The sequence below is a fragment of the Lytechinus pictus genome, chromosome 3 (assembly GCF_037042905.1).
Source record: "Lytechinus pictus isolate F3 Inbred chromosome 3, Lp3.0, whole genome shotgun sequence".
NCBI lineage: Eukaryota > Metazoa > Echinodermata > Echinoidea > Temnopleuroida > Toxopneustidae > Lytechinus > Lytechinus pictus.
This window is the reverse complement of record NC_087247.1, coordinates 26,022,937-26,044,405: the sequence shown is the minus strand read 5'-3', so window position 1 is coordinate 26,044,405 and position 21,469 is coordinate 26,022,937. Positions and strand designations below refer to the sequence as shown.

General features: G+C 35.8%; 1 protein-coding gene across 1 annotated transcript; it reads right to left on the bottom strand.

Annotated features, from left to right (window-relative positions):
• Positions 1-3,778: 3,778 nt before the first annotated feature.
• LOC129257542 (UDP-xylose and UDP-N-acetylglucosamine transporter-like) lies at positions 3,779-21,224 on the bottom strand. The gene is made up of 11 exons (XM_054895892.2): positions 21,161-21,224; positions 16,179-16,323; positions 15,261-15,374; positions 13,985-14,087; positions 12,943-12,992; positions 12,122-12,203; positions 11,236-11,302; positions 10,091-10,200; positions 8,093-8,168; positions 6,962-7,034; positions 3,779-6,377 (listed from the first exon to the last, which is right to left on the bottom strand). Exons 2-11 carry the CDS (start codon positions 16,265-16,267, stop codon positions 6,119-6,121), a joined length of 1,023 nt encoding a protein of 340 aa, XP_054751867.2. The 5' UTR covers positions 16,268-16,323; positions 21,161-21,224; the 3' UTR covers positions 3,779-6,118.
• Positions 21,225-21,469: the final 245 nt, after the last annotated feature.

The window sequence follows — 21,469 nt, the reverse complement described above, 5'->3', positions numbered from 1 at the left end:
TTCACAGATACATTTTAACCTGGTCATCAGACCCTGGATTTCCTCACACAAAGTATGCACATGCTCCACTCTCTGGGGAGCATTTATGTAAAGGCTTCCTAGCTCAAAACCATGTTTCCTTTCTAGGAAATTGAACATGACATAGATATCAGCTATCATAAGATCTGAGTGTCACTATTTGAAAATAAATTCCATCATTTAAGCTACTTACTCAAATTTCTAATATATAATCTTATCTACAAAAAATTCATTAAAAAAATGAAATTACACTAGAAAAACATTAAAGTGAAAAAATATCAAACCTAAGTAAACATTCAGAATCACTTTCTTAAATTACTGTCACTATAAATAAAATGAATCAAACTATTCCAAATTTAAAAATCACTATCGATATCATTCTAACCAAAAACAAGATCACTTCACAAATACACAATGTCAGAATTCATCTCTCAGCCAGAGCCAAGAAAATATTACACATGCATCCAACTTTGGAGATTTCAAAATAATGAACTTTGTGGCCATTAAACTTTGGCCTTGTGACCCCAAAACAAACCAGGGGCCTGTTGCAGAAAGAGAAAGAGTTGCATTTGAACGCAAGTCAAAATATCAAGTGCAAGTCCCGAATACGGGTGCTTCATTGGCTGAAAATCAAGTTGTGCAAGAATTTTTTGAGCTGCGTTTGATCGCAACTCTTTCTGCAACGGGCCCAAGATCACTGACATTCCAAATATGTAGGCTACATGAGTCAAGTAAGATTTTAATCCCTCAATTGATTATTTGGTAATGATCACTTGTAAAATGAGATGTGTTCATTCATGTTAGGACTTCTGTGACCTTAATCTTGTAACTCCCAAATTTAATCAGGGTCCTGTAACACAAAGACTATCGGTTAATTGTATGCTTTATTTTCATGATTGATTATACATTGTAGTCAGTGAAATCAATCGTAAATTTTTTTTTGATGATTGCTAAGGTTTGTGTTACGGGCCCCTGCTTATTATGCCATCAATATAGGCATAGATGAAACAATTTTGAAGTTGTGTCCTCAAAAGATTCTCAACAACAAGACATTTCAATATGTAAAATGACCTCTAACATTTGACATTCAACTTCAAGACCCCGAAATCTAATCAGATCATTGTCACCCTAATATGCAAACATCAGCAAACTTTGAAGTCGTGCTCTCAAATGATTCTTTAGTTAGCACAAGAACAATATATTTTCAGGTATGTAATGACCTCTGTGACCTTTGACTTCCATACCCTCAAAGCTTATCTCAGAACTATGACTCCTATACACTTGGACCAAGTTTGAAGGTGATTCATCAAATGGATCTTTAGTCATCACAAGAACAAAAGGTTTGGATCCTGATAATAAGATGGTTTTAATAACTGGAAAAAAAAATAGGAAAAATGTGAATTTTTAAAGTTTTGATTTTTATAAGTTATGTGAGTTATTTTCCCCATAATGCCATTTTCTTAATTATGTGTCATTGTTACCTTGAAAATACATCACAATGCAGCCTTGGTCGCAATATACCAATAATCTATCAATCTATCGATCTTTCTATCTGTCTGTCTGTCTGTCCATCCATCCGTCCATATAATTCAAGCAAGACATATAGGAAATAACACACGGGCAATGCACTTTTGGTCCCGAATTTTTCAGTATTGTGCCTATTTGTAACATGTATTCCTTCACGTATTCATCTTCCAATACCATTAAAATCTACCCATTCTATGAGCTATACTTTCATTCCAATTTTCTTTGCACATTCATGAAAATACTACAAAAATGGGCCATTAAACCAAAAAAGTATTAGAAACAATTTTTTGTAGAATAGCCCATATGCTACAGAAGCCAGGCTTGCAATGAGACAAGTATAATCAATTTTGGTGGGGGAGGTAAAGAGTTGCTGGATACACACTAAAACAAACTACATGAACACTGCACATAAAACCATTGTGCATTACGTACAGATAAAACATGGAATGGTCGATTCAAGAGTACTGTAATTCTCAAAGAATTACTTTCAATATCCTTTTATCTTAACTGAAATGCTAGGCAATTTAGAAATAAAACAAAACTAATCTTTAAAATATATATATGTGCATGACACATTATTCCATAAGAACCAATACTGACTCAAAACTTTACTTCATGGCCCTATTTCACAAACATATGCAGCAACAAAAGAATTCAGAAATTATTGTACGCTTTCATTGTCTTTGTATCACTTTAATGTCTTTTTAAAGCACCTGTCATTGATGACAAGTTTTATGAAACATGACCATAGTATTAAAAAAACATTGACACTGAACCAAATTAAACTGGTTCGACAGTGATGGTGAGTACAAGGTATTTCAAAGTATGACTTCTGTAATCTTTTACCTTTGACCTCAATTCTCCTAAAACTAATCAGGTCATTGTCACTCTACACACATACATGTACGTAGACCATGTTAAAAGTTGATAATTCAAATATTTTTTCTCTCTCTCTCTCTCTCTGTCTGTCTCTCTGGGATGTTTTTTTTCCTTCGCTCTTCAATAATAATTATACTTATATAGTGCTTTATTAGAAATACCTGAAGGCTCTACAATGATGCAGCATATTTACCCTGTCCATGGAGCTATTAACACACCCGTTACTCTTTCCTGTGTTTGAAGAAATAATCTCCGACAAGGTACCCGTTCACCTGGGTTGTGTTGGAGTCTCAATAATACGATACTAACATAGAATACAATTTAGCCTTTCATCAAGTGTCAGACTACAATATTCAAAAATCAAATAAAATATTTATCATTAATTAAAAGCAAAATGATTTGATGCATATTTAGAAGCTTCTGCGATATACCCTGACGTATGAAAAATCAATAAGTTTGCACTAGATGTTGTAGAAAAAATAATTTCATTGAGTCATAAATGTCAGAGACTTTAACCCCATAATCTTCACCTTCATCTCACAGGTTTAGAATGAGTTTTATTTCAATTATTGCCTGTTCACCCAAGTAGGCATTATGCAACATTAGCAAACATGAAAAGCAGTAAAAAAAGCTAATAATTTCAATAAAATAGTAGTAAGTCCATTGAGTTTCAAATATTATCATACTTTACCGAATAATCACTGCACACTGGCGAACACTTTGGTTATTTCTGACATATGAAAATAAACATCCATATTTTAGTGCTCAAAATAGAAATCTGAAATAGAAATACACTGAAAATTCATTTTCCCCAATTGATCATGGGCCCAGAAGCTACTGTGCAGCGCCAGATGCTTTTTTCTATCCCTTGAATTATTGACCGCTAAACAAGGTTCCAACCACTCCCAGACTCCTGAAGACGGACAGTCAACCTGCCCGAAACGTTGAGTAACCTCTCTTCACTTCAACCTGCTACTACTCAAATCATCACTACTCAAATCATCGCTACTCAAGCCATATTCAGCTCATCTCATCTGGTTTACAGTCCAATTCAGGACTTCACTCACTTTCAAAAATGAATACCTCTGATTTCCTCTTTTCATACTTTCTCGTCTTTCCATTTGAATTTTTGGCCAGTATTTCCTTTCCCTTCTTTATATTACACATGGTGAACCATAAACCTTCTCCAAGTAACTCCCATCTTTTAAAGTCTTTTTTTTGTCCGAGGCAGCAGGAGCTTGAATTCCTGACCTCCTAGTTGTGAGAGTGAGACAAACGCTCTACCAACTGAGAAAACAAACCGGTTATAGTTACAGCAATATGATAATGCAAAGAAATGTCAGAAACGAATGAATATCATTGCACATGGTAATAAAAAATTATCATAGTGATCAATAGGCACTTAAAGATATATACATTTAATCAATTAACATATGTTTTATGTATAATAATGTTTTTGGTATACTGTAGGTGCTTTCAAACCCATTCGATCGGCAAAATACACATAAATTTACAAGAAATTCATCTATTTTAATTAGATTAATTATTTTCCGCAATCATTCCCACCCGACCAAGACACTTTTGAGGTTAAGTGCTCAATGTTATGATAATGCGCAGTGATGTCTGAGAAGCACTTTCAGAATTGCCAGCTGAGCTAGCTGGCAGCCCAAGCACCCACCATACTCATGAAGATAGAATAGAAGTTCTCCTTATTTGCTCTGTTAGAGATTTGTGTCGACTTTAGAACATGATTTTGCACTAGAGAAATAACAAGGTCCATCCCAACAATGGGTTCAAATGAATAAATTAGTATATCAATAAAATTTCATCAAATTTGCATGTCAAATGAGAAATTTTTGCATGGCTTTTCACTTTTTGCTCAGTTTCACGAAAAAGTGACATTCACAAAATAATGTCAGTGGTTAGCAAAAAAATGAGTCAAAGTAGGCACACTCAAATTGTCTTCTGTATTCTCTTATGCAATATATCGAACATTTTCATTCACTCAACCAATTACAATGGTTTAATTTCTCCTTAAAATCATCAAACTCTGTCAATGAGTGATACAATCTTTATATTTCATATACTAGAAATCTTGCTGTACTAATGTTCAAAAGGTAATCATGTGATACAACATATTTATACCAATCGATTAAGGATGTGAGTTGATACAGTACTATCTAGTGTAAGTTTCAAAGGAGTAAGCACTTTGTCAACTTTTGGCACCAAACAATAGACCTAACAAAGCCCATAGAGCTGCATTCCATAAAGAGTTAAGGGTAAAACTGTAAACTACTGCCACTAGTGTTGTAAACCATACCAGTTGTGGTATGGGGTAACCTGCCGGTATGCCCCCATTGTGGGTTGCAGGTCAGGCCGAGTTCATTTTCAAATCCACAGACCGTAGCTGTAGCGTAGGTATGACAAAGGGAGAAGTTATGACACATATACAAATATTCAAAACACACAAACGAAATAAATTGAGTTCGGATTACTCAAGATCCTGTGTTTCTTACGTGGTAGATTCTTTTAGAGATGCTTATGCTTCCTTAAAAAAATTACTGATATATTTTTGTCTTGTGAACATTGTGTGGGCCCGTGAGCTCAGTTCACCAAATACCGCATCAACGTACATTAGCCTCAAAAGTGCCTACCATATACGTCACACATACTGCCGCTGAAGATATTCATTGATTTTTCATTATTTTATTGTCAATTTGAGGAGCTTGTTTTTGCAGCACATTGTGTACCAGCGTATGACACGTAAATAGTAATGATCACTGTTGCAATCGGTGATTCTTAAATTGGCTCCGAGAATTATTGCACAATGCTTATGAGATTGGCGCAGACCCATTTCGTGGTACAATGTCACTCCCAGAACTCTGGATTAAAGTTAAATCAGTGATTTTGGAAGTGAATTCATTCTAGCTTAGTTGGAATATCTCTTCCTGATGTGAGCCTGTATAAAGTGAGGATAGAATCTCATGTCATGGTGAACACATGTGATTGAGTGAGTGCCCATGGTAGACCTAGATTATGTGATTCAAACTCCAGGTTCCAACCCGATGGGTCAGCGGGTCCCACCTGCAAATCATTGGATTATACCGGACGGTACGGGTCGGGTTCTCGTTTGCAGGTTACAGCACTAACTGCCACTATTCATGTACTTATGTAGCATAAGTAAACGGTTTACAATGAGTATGTTAAGGAAATAAGGCACCACATTCAGCAAGAAGCTCAACCATTAATCAGTCTTCTTGTCTTGAGATGCAGGTGGTGGTCCTACAAAGAGGGCATCCTTCAACCGATGGAGGGCACCAGTAAAAAGAAGGGTCCCACCAAACACCATAATGCTAACTAAAATCTAAGAACAGTTTCACCATGAAGCTCAATTGTTAATCTGTCTTCTTGTCTTGAGATGCAGGTGGTGGTCTCACAAAGATGACATCCTTCAACTGATGGAGGACACCAGTAAAAAGAAGGGTCCCACCAAACACCATAATGCTAAATAATATCTAAAAACAGTTTCACCATGAAGCTCAATTGTTAATCTGTCTTCTTGTCTTGAGATGCAGGTGGTGGTCTCACAAAGATAACATCCTTCAACTGATGGAGGGCGCCAGTAAAAAGGTTATCACCAAACACCATAATGCTAATTAAAATCTAATAACAGTTTCATCAAGAAGCTCAATTGTTAATCAGTCTTCTTGTCTTGAGATGCAGGTGGTGGCCTCACAAAGATGGCATCCTTCAACTGATGGAGGACACCAGTAAAAAGAAGGGTACCACCAAACACCATGGTGGTTCCTACCCAATGCCACAGGGTGAAAGGGTTTTGGAAGAAGATGATGGAAGCAACGAGGCTTATGAACTTGCGGAGGGTGACGACTAGGGTGGTGATGAGAGACGGGCATTCCGAGGTCAGGATGAACACACTGCGTATGCATATATACGTAAGGGCAAGGTTAAGGGAGGAAATAACAATTTTTCATTTTATCAACCCTATTCACATCAACTTTCTCTCACAGCAGGTTATAGGGCAGTGCTCACTCCACAATCTATGATCACTTAATTTTCATATATCAGTATTGGAATTGACGTTATTATATTCCATCAAGACGATGAAATGTTATTTCAAATTTTCTTCTTCGCACAAGGCTGTAGTATCAAGATATGTTGCTAGCATCCTTATTTTAATTCACTTTCTTTCTTTTATTTTTTTCTTCCATTCTTCTCTTGCTCTCTCTCTCTCTCTCTTATATATTCATCTAGAATGCAGTTTCAAATTTGATTCAAGATTTCACTTTTATTTAATTCCCCTTACCCCTTATTCTAATATTTAGTATTCAATTACATATTACATCTCGTTCTATTCAATTCCATTTTACATCTACTATCTACCCCCCCCCCCCCCCCCACTTCCATTCTGACATGAATTATAAAGTATTTTCTCACAAATACTGCTCTGACCAAAACATGTTCTACTTCTTAGTTCATACATTCTAAGCCAATAAAATATATGAAGCAAAAAGGATATTGTGTAAGCATATTTCCAATTAGATAAAGCCACATCTTTGGTATAGCTATTCCAAGACCGACCACAATAGGTTCTGGAATGATAAACATAAAAAAATAACAAATTAACAAAAAGAAAGGTTAAATGAGGTTGTCCATTCGAAACGGACACTGCATACCACACATAAAATAATACTGGTAGAGTCGTAAAATGGTGCTAATAAAAAAGTCAGCATTACCTGCAAATTTACATACGAATACACCTTAACACAAAAAATGGTAACCACCAGTTGTCAGTCATTCAATGCCAAAGTCTTTTTTCAGAGAAATTCTTGTAAACTCAATGAGTGTTTTACCACAATATATGACATGTGGAAGTAGTCATATTAATTAACAATTTATGAATTAACCCGGCTATAACATTACAATAAATGCTTTCCACTAAACCATGTTACAAAGACAGTATTATACCAACATATTTATTTATCCACATAGCAAAAGATTTGTACTTCAGATGTCTATTGTGGTCTTGATCTAGTGATTATTGCCCTCATGGAAAATTTGCACATTAAAGCCAAACACAAAATTACCCTAAAACTTAACAATGGTGTATTCTTTTCCCCCATGATACTAGTTATTGGTACCGAAACACCAGTGGTACCAGAAAGCTTGATCAGATGAAGACGTGGACACAAAACAGTTGGCCCCTCCAATCTTTGGTCTCATTAGAAATTTCTAGCACCTCGAATGATGAATGACCATAACCCTCATCAGAGAAACAAAATTTCCCAAGCAACATTACCTGTCATGTCACTATGACCCGTATTCTGAACTCTGGTTAATCCTACCTCTGGTCTAAAGTTGTAGTAAACTATGGGTAGCCAATCGTGAAACAAATCTCTAACATTACAGGTTCAATTTACAAGCTCATCTGTTTACTCAGATTGTTAATAAGTGACTGGGGATATTTACTATAATAGTTCTCTTCATCTTCAAAACATGAGGAAAGAGCCAAGTAAAGAAAGGATACATTTAACTTAAATGCAATTTTGAAATGGTCGGCTTCCCATAATTTTAACAGAGAGTTAGTCCATGGCCTAGGACTTCAGAAAATAGGCCTTTAGGTCTTCAGTCATTGTATGGAGCCACTTACCTGTAGCACTATACATTACAGCATGATGATAGATATCTCTACCCATTAGGAGAAACCCAGGAAGAGGCAATGCATGCTGGTGAAACAAAGAAAGTAGGAATCAATCAAACAAACAAGAATAAATATCATATTAAGTATTATACACAGCTGACTATCTCTATCTGAATTTACATAAAAAGACATGCTTTCAGTTTCAATAAAGACACAATTTCCTGTATTGTTTTAAGGTATTTTTTTTAATGTATGTGAACCGTATCCGTACACATATAGATAGAAGAGATGGTTGGTTGTTTTTTGTCTTAAGGGCAACAATTATCAACTTTGATGATTTCTGCTGATTTTTTTTATTGTTAGGTGTTATAAACCTCTCTTTTAATAAGAATGTCAAATAATCTGTTCCTCTGATCAGTCAAAAGTGGGGTCATGTATTTCACCATGCCTGTGAAATAATAAACAATTAGGTGGATACCACGGGTACTGCACTGGCCAGACCATGCCCTCGGGCAAAAACCTTGGGCATAGTCGCGTTGCGGTCCCCTTGAGCCTCTACAAACAACCATGCCTCTCATAGCAGTCCGTAGATATTATCACACTCCATATCTCACTGCTCTTTCATTCATTCTTCATTAATTGTACTTTATATTACGAGTCTTTAGAACTCAAGGGATACCATTACGGTACCCTTCCTGCAAGAACTGTACGTTATTTTGATTTCTCTCGGATGATGGAATATAATGTTGTGTAACCTAATTGGTCTGCTTCACAAGATGGGATAATGAGTTAAAGTATTTCTGTATAAAACACTCCTTGCACTTTTTTTTTCTCAACAATTCAGAAGATTCAACCTATACTGATCTGCACTTTGGGGGCCTGTATGAGGGCAAATATGCGGTTTGTACGCTATTCAAAATAAAGATGTTAGTTTTAAAGTAAAGATAACCATGATATTTCAAGCGTTCTTTCTGCGGAAAGCTACATAACATCAATTCATTGAATTTTGACCAATGCAAAGAGGAAAACTGGCCAGTCACCATACATGTGGTCAATAAACTCATTTCATTCTCATTTCATAGGAAGCAAATGTACATAAAAAACTATTAAACTAACACGACAGGAATCAACAATAGCTGTATACTTGTATAGATCTACCAGTCAATTTAATTGGTATATCCCATCATGGAGTTTAATGGAATGGGCATGATAATACAAACAAAGAGGAAACATCCCTGAACATCACTGAAGAAATAAATGCATACATTAATATTCTATGAAATGAAAATAAATTATTCTTGTCATTTAATCTACAATGGTACAGGTCAAGAATTGAATCAGAGAATATTAACATTTGATTGTTTTCCCTGTATTTGCCCATCGAGCAGAATATGGAATAGTGGACTCATGAATATTCATATCACTGTTGCCACACCCACCTATTACCATTGGTCAATAGATAATTGAACAATATATGATTATTCACTAGTGTGCATTTGGCTCCACCCATAACTGTCCTGCCTATTCAAAGATTGTGTCTGATAATCGCTTCATCAATCCTTAACCTGCAACTTTCCGAGAGAAACTAGCCAAAACCTCCCATCCTTATTAATAAACTACACAAACAAGAATATTAAGCAATAAAGGCAAGTAGGACAGTATAAGATTTCTTAGAAATCACAAAAATTATTTACTTGATGAGTACCAAATTAATCACAATCTTGAATAAGTATTTTTTGTAGCATATACTCCAAGTCATCCCACACAGAGCCAGCAAAGATGTACATAAACTACTACAAACATGTATAACCCATAGGTTTATAATGTTCAACATTTTCAGCAAAATATGGGCATTAACTTTTTTGTAAGATTATACTAGTGTTAAATTATAAATATTCATTAATGTTGTTAACATTAAATTCCCAGCAACGTAATTTACTTGTAGCTCCTGTATACTATATGTGTGAGATCAAAGTGCATAGGAATCAGTGTCAAGTGACTACTTACTGAATAGAAGAGGGCTTCCCTGGGGTGTTTGCCATGGGCCTTGTAAAGCGTCTCTTGAAAGATTCCCATGCGAGCAGACAGGAAGAGGGCAAAGGTCAACATACACAAACCTGATGACAGAGAGAACATTGCATTAATACTACATGATAACACATGCTGAAGAGAAACCCTCCATTCCAACATGAGTATGTTCTATACATTAAATATCTAACAATGGCTGTATTTCCATTGATTTCATGATGAAACGTAGCCGGGCGGGCGTATAAAAAAATCACGAAGAAATATTTTCATCTGTGGCTGTAAGAAACATAGGATGGCAAGTTGACACATTACATGAATGTAGCCTTCAGTGACTGAAATCCACCATATTTGTTTGGAGTGGCTGACACTTAAAGCCGATTGACTATTTACCGAGAAATCTCAATAGATTCATTCATTTGTAGCATGTTCACTGGGGGGGGGGGATCATTCATCATCATTTCAAATGAGACTGGAACCCAATGTCTCTGTGTGGACCCTACCGGCTCATTACAGACTGAACCAATCAGCTCATTATTGTTAAATCTCAAGATTACACTGCATGACGAAGCAATCTACCATCAGTTGGATTACAATCAATTCAAGATACACACACACACAATACTTCCCACACAAAGGCAGAGATTATACACAAAGGATTTCATCTGGTATGTTTGCTGCCTTCCCCCATTCCCCAAAAGCTTTAACATACATCCCAGATCACATATCAAATGTTTGCATTTCCGTGAGAATGTGAGAGAAAATTAGAATCATGTAGATACCAACTGTCTGAATGTCCATAAAAAAGGGTGCTCTCTAATTGTCAGTGCTTGAAAATTATACTCATACTTCTGTTGTGGGATACTGTCTTTTATTCATTTCGTTATTTTCATTGGAAATGTATAAAGTGATTCTTAGACATTCTAGGTGTGAACAGTAATTTCTTACAAGTATATTACACACATATTACATGCATCAACAAAAGATAATGATTGGAACAAGGTGGAGAGAGAGAGAGAGAGAGAGAGAGAGGGGGGAGATAGGAAAGTAGAAATGAAAGTGAAAGAGAGACAGAAACAGGAAAAGGAGGATAGGAGGAGGGGAGGGAAGCATAGAAGAGATCTTACCTATTATCCACAACATGAAATCTGACGTGGAGTCAAATCCTTCCGTTTTGGGTTGATCTTCATTACCCTGAAGTTTAAATCATTTCAAGACATAAACAGATCTTCATCCCATATAGAGCACAATGCTTAAAAAAAAAAAACTGGTAAAACAATCACCATGACCCAATGGTGAATACTCGGACAGATTCAATTGTGTGTTCATCCACTGATTGGGGGTATGAAGGTAATGTTGGGGGGGGGGGTAAGAATTCATATGGATGCTTCAAAACAATTGCAAATTCCAGCAATGTACTTTTTAGATTGATAACACTTTTTTGTAATGTCTAAGACTACTACCATGCATATCATGATATATATATTTTGATAAACTGAAAAGGGAAGAAAAGTGATTACAAAATTATTTACCCTGTATTTTTGTATCATAAAATACTAACCCCAATATGATGTAATAGAGCAAAACATAAGTTCTCTACACGTTTCTAATCTCCCATTTCATGAGAGTTTTGCACTAGATTTGGAATATGAAACTCATGGTTTTTTTTGTAATAGCCAGTTTTAAAATATCAGGAAGTTGATGGCTAATGTTCTAGATATACAAGGCAAACCTAAAAAAAGAGGGTGAAATATTGAAATTATTATCTTGTTACATGTATTTACCTCCCATTTTAGTTCAGATGATAAATATTAAACATTTTTTTTCCATATTACTCAGCTGGACCCTACCCCTTCATCACTATTGTGAAAAAAAGGTCAAGAACTTTCATGTTTTTATTATTGTAATTCTCCTCTTTCCCCTACATACATGATTACATGACTATTAATGATTGATCTTACACTAAAATTCTTAAAAAACATTAAATCAATTAAAAATATGTTTTAAACTCACTATGTTCTTGGCCGACATAAGGGTACACAGACAGATTCCTGCTGATATCATGAATATAGCCATATATTTGGAAGGAGCATATCTATCATAGGAATTATTAAAAAAAAAATGAAAATTTAAATTTCAAATTAAAAAATGCAAAGAATAAAAATACTACTTCGCTCAAAAGGAAAATCTCCAAACCTTGTTTGTTTGTATTGAATGCAAAAGAATGATGTGGTATTCAACTCTGGTTTTAGAAGTAAATGAAAAGTGTCATTCTAATTTTTCACTGCAAGCATAGAACCCACCAGTAGGCCTACCCTGCATCTTTTATGAACCTATTTCTCTTTTGAATCAATTGATAAGATTATCAGAAAGCACTATAAGGAAGAATAAGAATGTAGACTTTTTTCTTACTGCAACAGTCAAAGCCCTCATCAAAGAAGTGGATATCCATCAAATACGTGATATTCAGAATGAAATGAAATAACTTTAATTTTAAACAAACCTTGAAGTGTTAAAACGATGATGTATGACTTTGTTTTGTCCCTGTGACAGCTGATGGGTACTTCAAAGCATTTGCCAGCATGACATTGGGTTAACCCCTTAGAGACTGAGCCCAAGGGCTGGAGTCTATGGAAAACATTTGTTATAGCAAAGTCATTCAGTTTCCAATGGGTTAAGCAAGGTAACTACTTGCCACTTGGTCTAAACCTATTTTGTCTACTTCCCGTTTAGTCTAATCTCACATGGTCTAATCCTCGATTGTCTACCACCAATTAGTCTAATAATTGTATCTATTACTACATGGTTTAGAATTCTAGAAATCAACAACTCACCGTTTGTGTAAGATGATTATACCAAGAGCCATGTTTGCTATGAGAGATCCCTGTACATTGACAAAGCAGAATCAAAGTTGGACTTAAAGATAAATGCCAGTTGTGGTAACGATCTCAAAATGACTTTTTACAGAATCCAATATCATGAACACCCAAGTGTCTATTTGTATGAATAAAAAATATGTGCCAAAGGATTCTGGAAGAAATTGTGTAATTGCTGAGAAATAAGCAAAATAAGCGCGGATTTGGGCACTTCCGTCAGGTCTTTATTCCAGCAATAATAATATACACTGTCCCACGTGTGCCTATCTGTGTTGGCGATCTTCAGTGTGATCGTTTTTCAGCTTAGATTTTATGATTTCACAAAGTTCAGTTTATGTAACTGTACCAGATCTAGATCCACGATGATATAGTACTACTTAACCTTGGTTTTACAGACTTTCTTACGAAATCAGTGTTTTACTGCAACTACTTTCATTTAGCTTTAACAAATGACAATGATTTGGACGAAGCAAAGAACAATGATTTAATTAAAAGTTAAGTCAAACTAACATTTGGTTCATTGAAACTATGCATGCTTCTCTTTAAGAAAGAATATATGTCAATGATCATTTTGTTTAACGGATCTGAAAAATGTTCCTACTTTAATGCAGGATCTTAAATCTACATAAAAAAAGCTAAAGTTACTTACAACAAGAAAATAACATACTGGGTTGTGTCCCCATAGCAATGGTCTAGAAAACACTAGGCTAATTTACACCACACTTTTATGGAATGCAATATGCCACCTGATTAATAAAGAAAATATTATATTAACCAATCTATTAAAGGAATAGGATAATGTAAGGATACACACAAGTTCAATAATTATTTAGTATGTTATCTTGAATATTGAAGATTAAACTTGGAATTCAATAGAAATGTGGCTTTACAAATATTTTATTCTGGAATTAAACAATGGTTTAATTATGAGAATAATACATATTAAGTTTACTTATATAGTACATTTCACATATTTCAAATAAAATTGCAACATACTTACGCTTCTAAAGATAGTATGAAGAGGAACAGATATTTTAAAGTTGAGAGCATAGTTGTTCACAACACTTGTTGAGAAAAAGAATGCCACCATTATAAAGTAGTTCCTGCATCAAAATATGGATTAAAAAGAAAAAAAGACATACAGATAAAGTGAGATTATTTGGAAACAACCTAGGGTAATTTCAATAAATCAAACAATTGCATGTTAGTATGTAAAGAAATCAATGATATAAGATTGATGACAGACTGTCAAGCTGCCCGGGACGTCAATACACCTCATTGCTACTACTCTTCACTGCTCATCTTCTCGTCACCACTCTACTCTTCTTATCTACTCGTCTTCCACTCAACACCACCAGGACTTCTCATCTCATCTCAACTCATCTAAGTCGTCGATTCCATCTTGTTCACAGTCCTTTTAAAGGGATGGTCCGGGCTGAAAATATTTATATCTAAATAAATAGAGTAAAATTCACAGAGCAAAATGCTGAAAATTTCATCAAAATTGGATAACAAATAACAAAGTTATTGAATTTTAAAGTTTATCAATATTTTGTGAAAACAGTTATATGCACATCGTCATGAATATTCATTAGGTGGGCTGATGATGTCACATCTCCACTTTCCCTTTTCTTATGTTATTACATGAAATAATAATTGTTTAATTTTTTTATAAATGTGTAAATTATGTCTCCATTATGATATAAGTTGCGGCAATAAATAACTAATGCACTTAATCAGTTGTCAATTGTCAATCCTATTGTTTTAGTTCTTGTTAGTAAGATTTTGAATAAACCTAATTTCATATAATAAAATACAAATGAACAAGTGAAGATATGACATCATCAGTCCACCTAATGAATATTCATGAAGACATGCCTAGAGCTGTTTCACCAGAATAATGCAAAACTTTAAAATTCAATAACTTCCTTATTTGTTATCCGATTTTGATGAAATTTTTAGCATTTTGCTCTGTGAATTTTACTATATTTATTTAGATATAAATGTATCCAGCCTGGACCATCCCTTTTAGGACTACATGGAAGAAACTACACCATAACACCTTTCCATTTCTCATCTTCCATTTTTATCTCTATCAATCCACCACTCAACAGTCCTTTTCAGGACTATTCAGTTCAATTCATTTGTTTTCAAAGTACAGAGAAATGTAAAGACACTAAACCACTTGGTGAACCATGAACCTCTCCCACGTTATCTGTACCACTATGCAGACCTTCAAAGGTTATCTAAGAAAACATTGATTACATCATACTTACTTGAAAGGGATAACAGGTCTCTTTGTCCCAAATTTAGAGGTAAAAACAAATCCTTCTACAGCTATCAGGAGAAACTGGGCAAAAGTAATGATGTTTCCACTCCCAGGATATTCACTGATTAGAAGTCAAAAGAAAATATGAAGGCAGTTTAGTATCTCTGTCCATGATTCAAAATCAAATTCACTGCAGCTTCCTCTGCTAATTCAATATCAATTACAATATTTAAAGTGAGACAGGGGTGGTTGCAGTTTTTCAAATTTCAAGTCACAAAATCATTTAGAATAAATCAACCATATGCAACCTTCTTTTTTAAGCAAATGTTACATAGAAATATTAGCTATCAGTATCACTTCCATCATTTCTATAAAAAAAAAGATTACCATTAATTGCCAAAATCTCATTTTTAAACAGTGGCCTGTCTTTACCATTAAAAAATAATAATTAATGTATGAATAGTTGCTACACTTGTTCCTTAGTTTGAAAATTCAATCAATGAAAAAAAATATTGGAAAAAAAGGTGATAAAGCAGATACATGACATGTTTATTACAATAAAAAGAACAGATAAGACACAAAATATACAAAATCTTTTGAGCAGATAAAATACATCACACACACAAAAATGACATTAAATGGTATTAAAAGTGCAATTCCATACCATATGTATGGGACCTTCATGAAATTTTCTGTCTCTGATTTCTTGTTCTTTTTCAGTCTGTAATGTTTTCAAAGGACCATGACTCGGTCAGTTTATGAAGTGAAGTAAGACTTGAGAAAAATGGGGGTCGGACGTACAAAAAGGTTGATCATTTTATGGAATTGCCCAAAATGTAAAACTGCAACTCATTCAAACTCCAATATGGAAACCTTTTCTGATGGGCATTATTCTTCTAATGAAACAACTGGACATTTTACTCACCTCACTATAAGCTCCAAGAAGAACACATTAGCACCACATCCTATGAACACCATGGCCATGGCCATATAAACATGCATACTATACGCCATGTCTGTTTCCTTGTGCTACAGTTTCAGTCCAAAGTCATGCACACATTGCCAGAGCTCTGCAATTACAGGTAAAGATAATACAAATCATTACAATGCAATTATTTGTGGTAGAACAAATGTAAATAGCCATGTATTGATTGATCTTGAAGGATGAACTTCCTATCAGGATGACTCTAAACCTTTGTGTATGCCTGGTTTATCTTACTATTGGCTGCATGATCTGTGGTCTAGTCTAGATGGACATATCTCTGGGGCCCATTTCATAAAGAACTTGCAACTGTTGTAACTTTGCCATTATGGCAACAACCATGGAAACCTTGATTACGATTGGCTGCTGAGCCCTGTTGCCATGGTAGTTGCCATAATGGCAAAGTTACAACAGTTGCAAGTCCTTTATGAAATGGGCCCCTGGATGGCTTACACTACTCAACTCCCAAAATCAATGAGGTAAAAAAATAAGCAGCATTGACTTCAAGTTCAAATCAAAGGACCATCACCAATCACAATGCAAATATGTGTTGGGTGTATTTGCAAAAAAGTCACAGACGATAAAACACAACCAGCTGTGGATCCAGGCCCAGTTTCTACTTTGTATAATCACACAAGACAGAAACTTACCGTATCTGCCAGCTAGAGTAGTCCTCAATCTTATACTAAAAAAGATTCAAGAAAAGATTACTACTTTTACAGTTCGACATCTCTTTGCATCAAAATAAATAATTATGATAATAATTTATTTTTTCCATGAAAAAAAACACACACAAAAAAGGCAATTAGTCTGTCAATTTCAAGGGTTCAACAAGTATCATATTAAAAAGAATAGTTGACGATTTTTCTTTTTTTTTCAATTGCGTAGAAAATTCATTTTTATTTTACATCTACAATGTCCAGAGTGTTATAAAATTGTCAGTGCTATGCCATACATGTATGCTTGTCTGATATTGCTCTTTCCAATTCAAGTCAACCCATTGTGTAGACTACCTTCATTTCATGAAAGCATCATGACTCCAGCTCAACGACATCTCTATGGAAAGCCAATGTGAACAATAATTGTCTATGAGCAGACATATGTGGACGCGTCGCGGTCTAGTCAGTGGTTCTGACTCTCGCCTTTCAAACAGAGGGTCATGGGTTCGAATCCTAGCCATGGCGTGTTTTCCTTCAGCAAGAAATTTATCCACACTGTGCTGCACTCGACCCAGGTGAGGTAAATGGGTACCGGCAGGAAGTAATTCCTCAAAAAGCTGTGCGCACCAGAATCGGTAGACTAGCTTAACCCGGATAATACCGTATAGGAGCGCCTTGAGCACCTCGCAAGGTGGATATGTGCGCTATACAAATCCTATATTATTTATTTATTATATGCTTAATGTAAAGTGTAAACAGCCGGACTATGCAGATATGAAGCTGTATGAATCTGGATTTTAGTTGAGACAAACAAACTTCAGCATGCTGATTGCTGATATGCATGGCATTTGCAAGCACATGCTTTTGTAAAAAAGGATCTTGTCATCTCATAATGTCTGCTGAAGGATGTTGACATGACGATCCAAGATATTGTCATCATTTCTTCTAAAGTATGACGACATGATGAGAGCCAAGATCTTGTTATCTCATTATCTATTCTAAGGGAAGAATTTATGTTTTTAAAAGATCTGAGATATCATCATTTTATTGAACATTATCTTATCACTTTAAGACATAACCCAATTTTTTATCTTAAGTGATGACCTTTTTTCTGTTTTAAAGAGCTACGCTTGATATTTTGAGTGACAGGAAAATATTAACACCCCCCCACCGGGTCATGGCAAGATACATGATATAACTTTGGTCATCTGGGTCCTAATGGCAAATGCACTTATTTTACAATATCAGTTTACTATTGAGCCAATCAAATTGTATCAATTCAGTAGCTTTCATCTGTCCTTGCAAATACGTTATTAATTCATAAATAGTTTTGTTGATGCACTTGAGAATCTGCAAAGATAGGCAAATTGGTATGTCCAAAAGGAATGCGTTCAGATAGATTAAAGAAGCCTAAGTTGCATACACTTGTTCATAGATGAATTGGGCTCACGGGTGGTGTTGTTCGTTTTTGGTCTATTCCACACCCAAGTAGTCTCCCTAAGGGTAGCACAAGAGACCTTGATGCTTCACAAGTATGACCCTAATCATTGGCTGACATTAACCTATGCTGAAAAATCAGTCTATTTTTGCATCTTCTCCCTCCATACAGACCGCAACACTTGGTGGTGGTAGACATCATGCCATGATATACAAACATGATTGGCTGGTGTGCGTATCGGTAGGCCTACATGTTCTAGCTGCATTCGAAACACAAAGACAAACGATCGACTGACCTGACATCGCCTCTTTGGAATCAAACTTTGGGATTTCACATCACATATTTTGAGAAACTGTTATAAAGCTGATTGTATTCTTAAAATGGCAATTTTCATTCTGGCACTTTGTTTCTCCCATTGAAAGCGAGATTTAAAGAGAAACCAAAACGGGTGAGGTAGCACACCCTTTTCGAAATAGAGGCTGTAGTTAAAGTTGTCTGTGTAGGAGGAGGACTGAGAAAAATCAGAAAATTCTTTAAAACTCTGAAGAAAAAGCAGATTTTCAGTCTATTACCCCTGCGCGCCCACTTGTTCACTGCAACCACGCTGCCTGTTGTTAATCTATATTTAGATCTATGGAACATACAGCAAACATTCTTTAAAATATCACTTTTGTTACCAAAAATAATCAGTTCCATACAGTTATGATTTTTTTTATTAACTTGGACATCATTTTTTATTCACCAGAGCACTAAAAAACCTTTAATTTTGAGCATATTTTTTAGTGGACGCTCTATTAGTGGAAAAGTAAAGTTGGTCAGAATTGTCACCAAACAATCTTTTATTTAGAAAAAAACAATTGAAAGATTTCAATTAACTTTAGAACCAAGATATATGATGAATAGCTGTAACAGAAACTGACAGTGTAAAAAATCAAGCATTTATCCTCAGTAACAAGAGAAAACAAGCCAACCTTATTTCACCACACAGGGAGTCCTTACAGAGAACAAGGTTCCACCAGTCAGCTTTCTTTAACTCACTATTACCTGTAAAAACCAGAGACCAAATCTATTGTTCTCTGTTTTTATTTTACAGGTTTTATTTAATAGTATTAAGGAGTTAAAGATAGCTAACTGAGAGTGTACCTTGTATGGTAAGATCCCCAGAGTCTGCGCAGTCCCCCTTGTCTGTGACATGTATCTGCACGGTTCTAGTACAAGAAGATATGCAACAAGCACAAACTTTATACATGCTAGGCTAGAGCAAAAAATTTCCCAGTCATATCTTGATGTGAACAAGACTTTTCATAATGATGATTGTACACGAGTGTTGACCCTAAGCTCAAGGGGGGAGACCCCTAGACCACTCCAGATTCAGCCATTATAAACCTTAAAGATGCAGCTATTTTCAATCAAATCACGGGTTTAGGTTTTACAAAACACATTACTTCAACGCAGTGGCATAATAAACAAAACATGATGCATGAACGTGAACATCGCTCGAGGTAGTGAGAGGTTAGTAATAATACTAATACTAACCTCGCACTAGTGTGAGTGACTGTATAACTAAAGTAAGGCCGGCCTATTAAACAACTTAATACAAAAATAGTATTGAGCTCAGAAAGTAGGATTTACTTAAGGCAGTGATGCATGCAACAACCGGCTGCGCGCGGCGCCTTACCCTTACTAACTGTTACTGTTAAGGCCACAGCACACCTTACAGTAGAGGCGCATGGCCAATATTGGAGACTGTCTCCAATGTGGGAGATTATCTCCAATATCAGAGACTTTTGTAAAGAATTTGGGTATCCAATTTCAGAGACAGTCTCCAGTTTTGGAGACCAATTTCCTTTGTTTACATTTGCTGCAAAAGGATTACCTTGGCGGCAAATAAAAATGTGATAAGCAGATTCCTCATGAAAAATTACCCCCTTTCACCGTCTACTTTAAAAATTCACCGTCTACTTTTGTTTTGATAAGGATTTTTGTTGTCAATCACACACAAAACAAATGGGCTTCTGACCTCAGTGAGACAAAATTTTGGGTGGAAAAAATCATGCTTTTGTTGGTGTTGTTTCTTTTGTCCTTTTGCAAAGCAAGTCTCCAATGACATGTGGGAGATTGTCTCCCCTATTGGAGAGAGTCTCCCATATTGGCCGTGCGCCTCTACTGCCTTACGACCCGACCAGTCGCCGACTGGCTTGCGACTGGGTGAGGGGAGATGTGACGTCACAGCTCTTGTCAGCTTCAAGTCGCAGACCGGTCAGAGACAAGTCGCAAGGAAAATCGGAAGGATTTGACATGTCGAATCCTTATGACATGATCGCAAGCTCAATCCAGCTTCCAGCCAATCAGACAGCAGAGTTGCACGACGCGTATATGATAAACAACGCGCATACGCACTAGTAAGCGCACTTTCTCAGTTGCTATGCCAAATACTAATAGCAAAAAGCGGATGCGTGAGTCGCAGATCGGATCACAAGGTGTGTGGTGTCGAGGCTTATGACCACCTAGCGATTCATCTCCCCTAACTCAGTCGCAAGCCAGTCGCAGACCAGTCGGGTCGTAAGGTGCACGTGTGCGGTGGCCTTAAGGGTTGCAGCCGGTGACGCCCCGGCATTCATGTCATGGCGCTGCCGCTGACCCGCTGGCGCTGAGTGACAATAACGAACACACATGAGCACAATTAATTTCTCAGACACTGACATACGTTTACGTCTACTTAAACGATTTTCAATTTGGATCCAAGACATCCTTTTAAGCCATTCACACAGAATGAAAATTATTGGCACTTTTAATTCAGAAATAATTACAATTTTGATAATATTTACCGTCGGATCGATCCTGTCGTCCACGTCTGCTGCAGACCCGTAAAATACCACTGCCCTCTATTGGCCACGGGGCCGGGCGATTAGTTGTCGAATATTAAAGGTCAAGTCCACCCCAGAAATGATGATTTGAATAAATAGAGAAAAATCAAACGAGCAAACTTGAAAAATTTCATCAAAATCGGATGTATAATAAGAACAAGTGGGGATATAAAATCATCAGCCCACTTAATGAATATTCATAAAGACATGCCAGAACTGTTTCACCGGAATAATGCAAATCTATGAAATTCAATAATTTTGTTATTTTAT

Excerpts from the sequence above, each read along its gene's own strand:
- LOC129257542 (XM_054895892.2), bottom strand. The coding sequence starts at position 16,267 with ATGGCGTATAGTATGCATGTTTATATGGCCATGGCCATGGTGTTCATA. Across the intron at positions 14,088-15,260 it reads AGACCTGTTATCCCTTTCAA|GAACTACTTTATAATGGTGG; the intron begins GTAAGTATGATG and ends ATTTTGATGCAG. Across the intron at positions 12,204-12,942 it reads ATAATCATCTTACACAAACG|ATATGCTCCTTCCAAATATA; the intron begins GTGAGTTGTTGA and ends TTCCTATGATAG.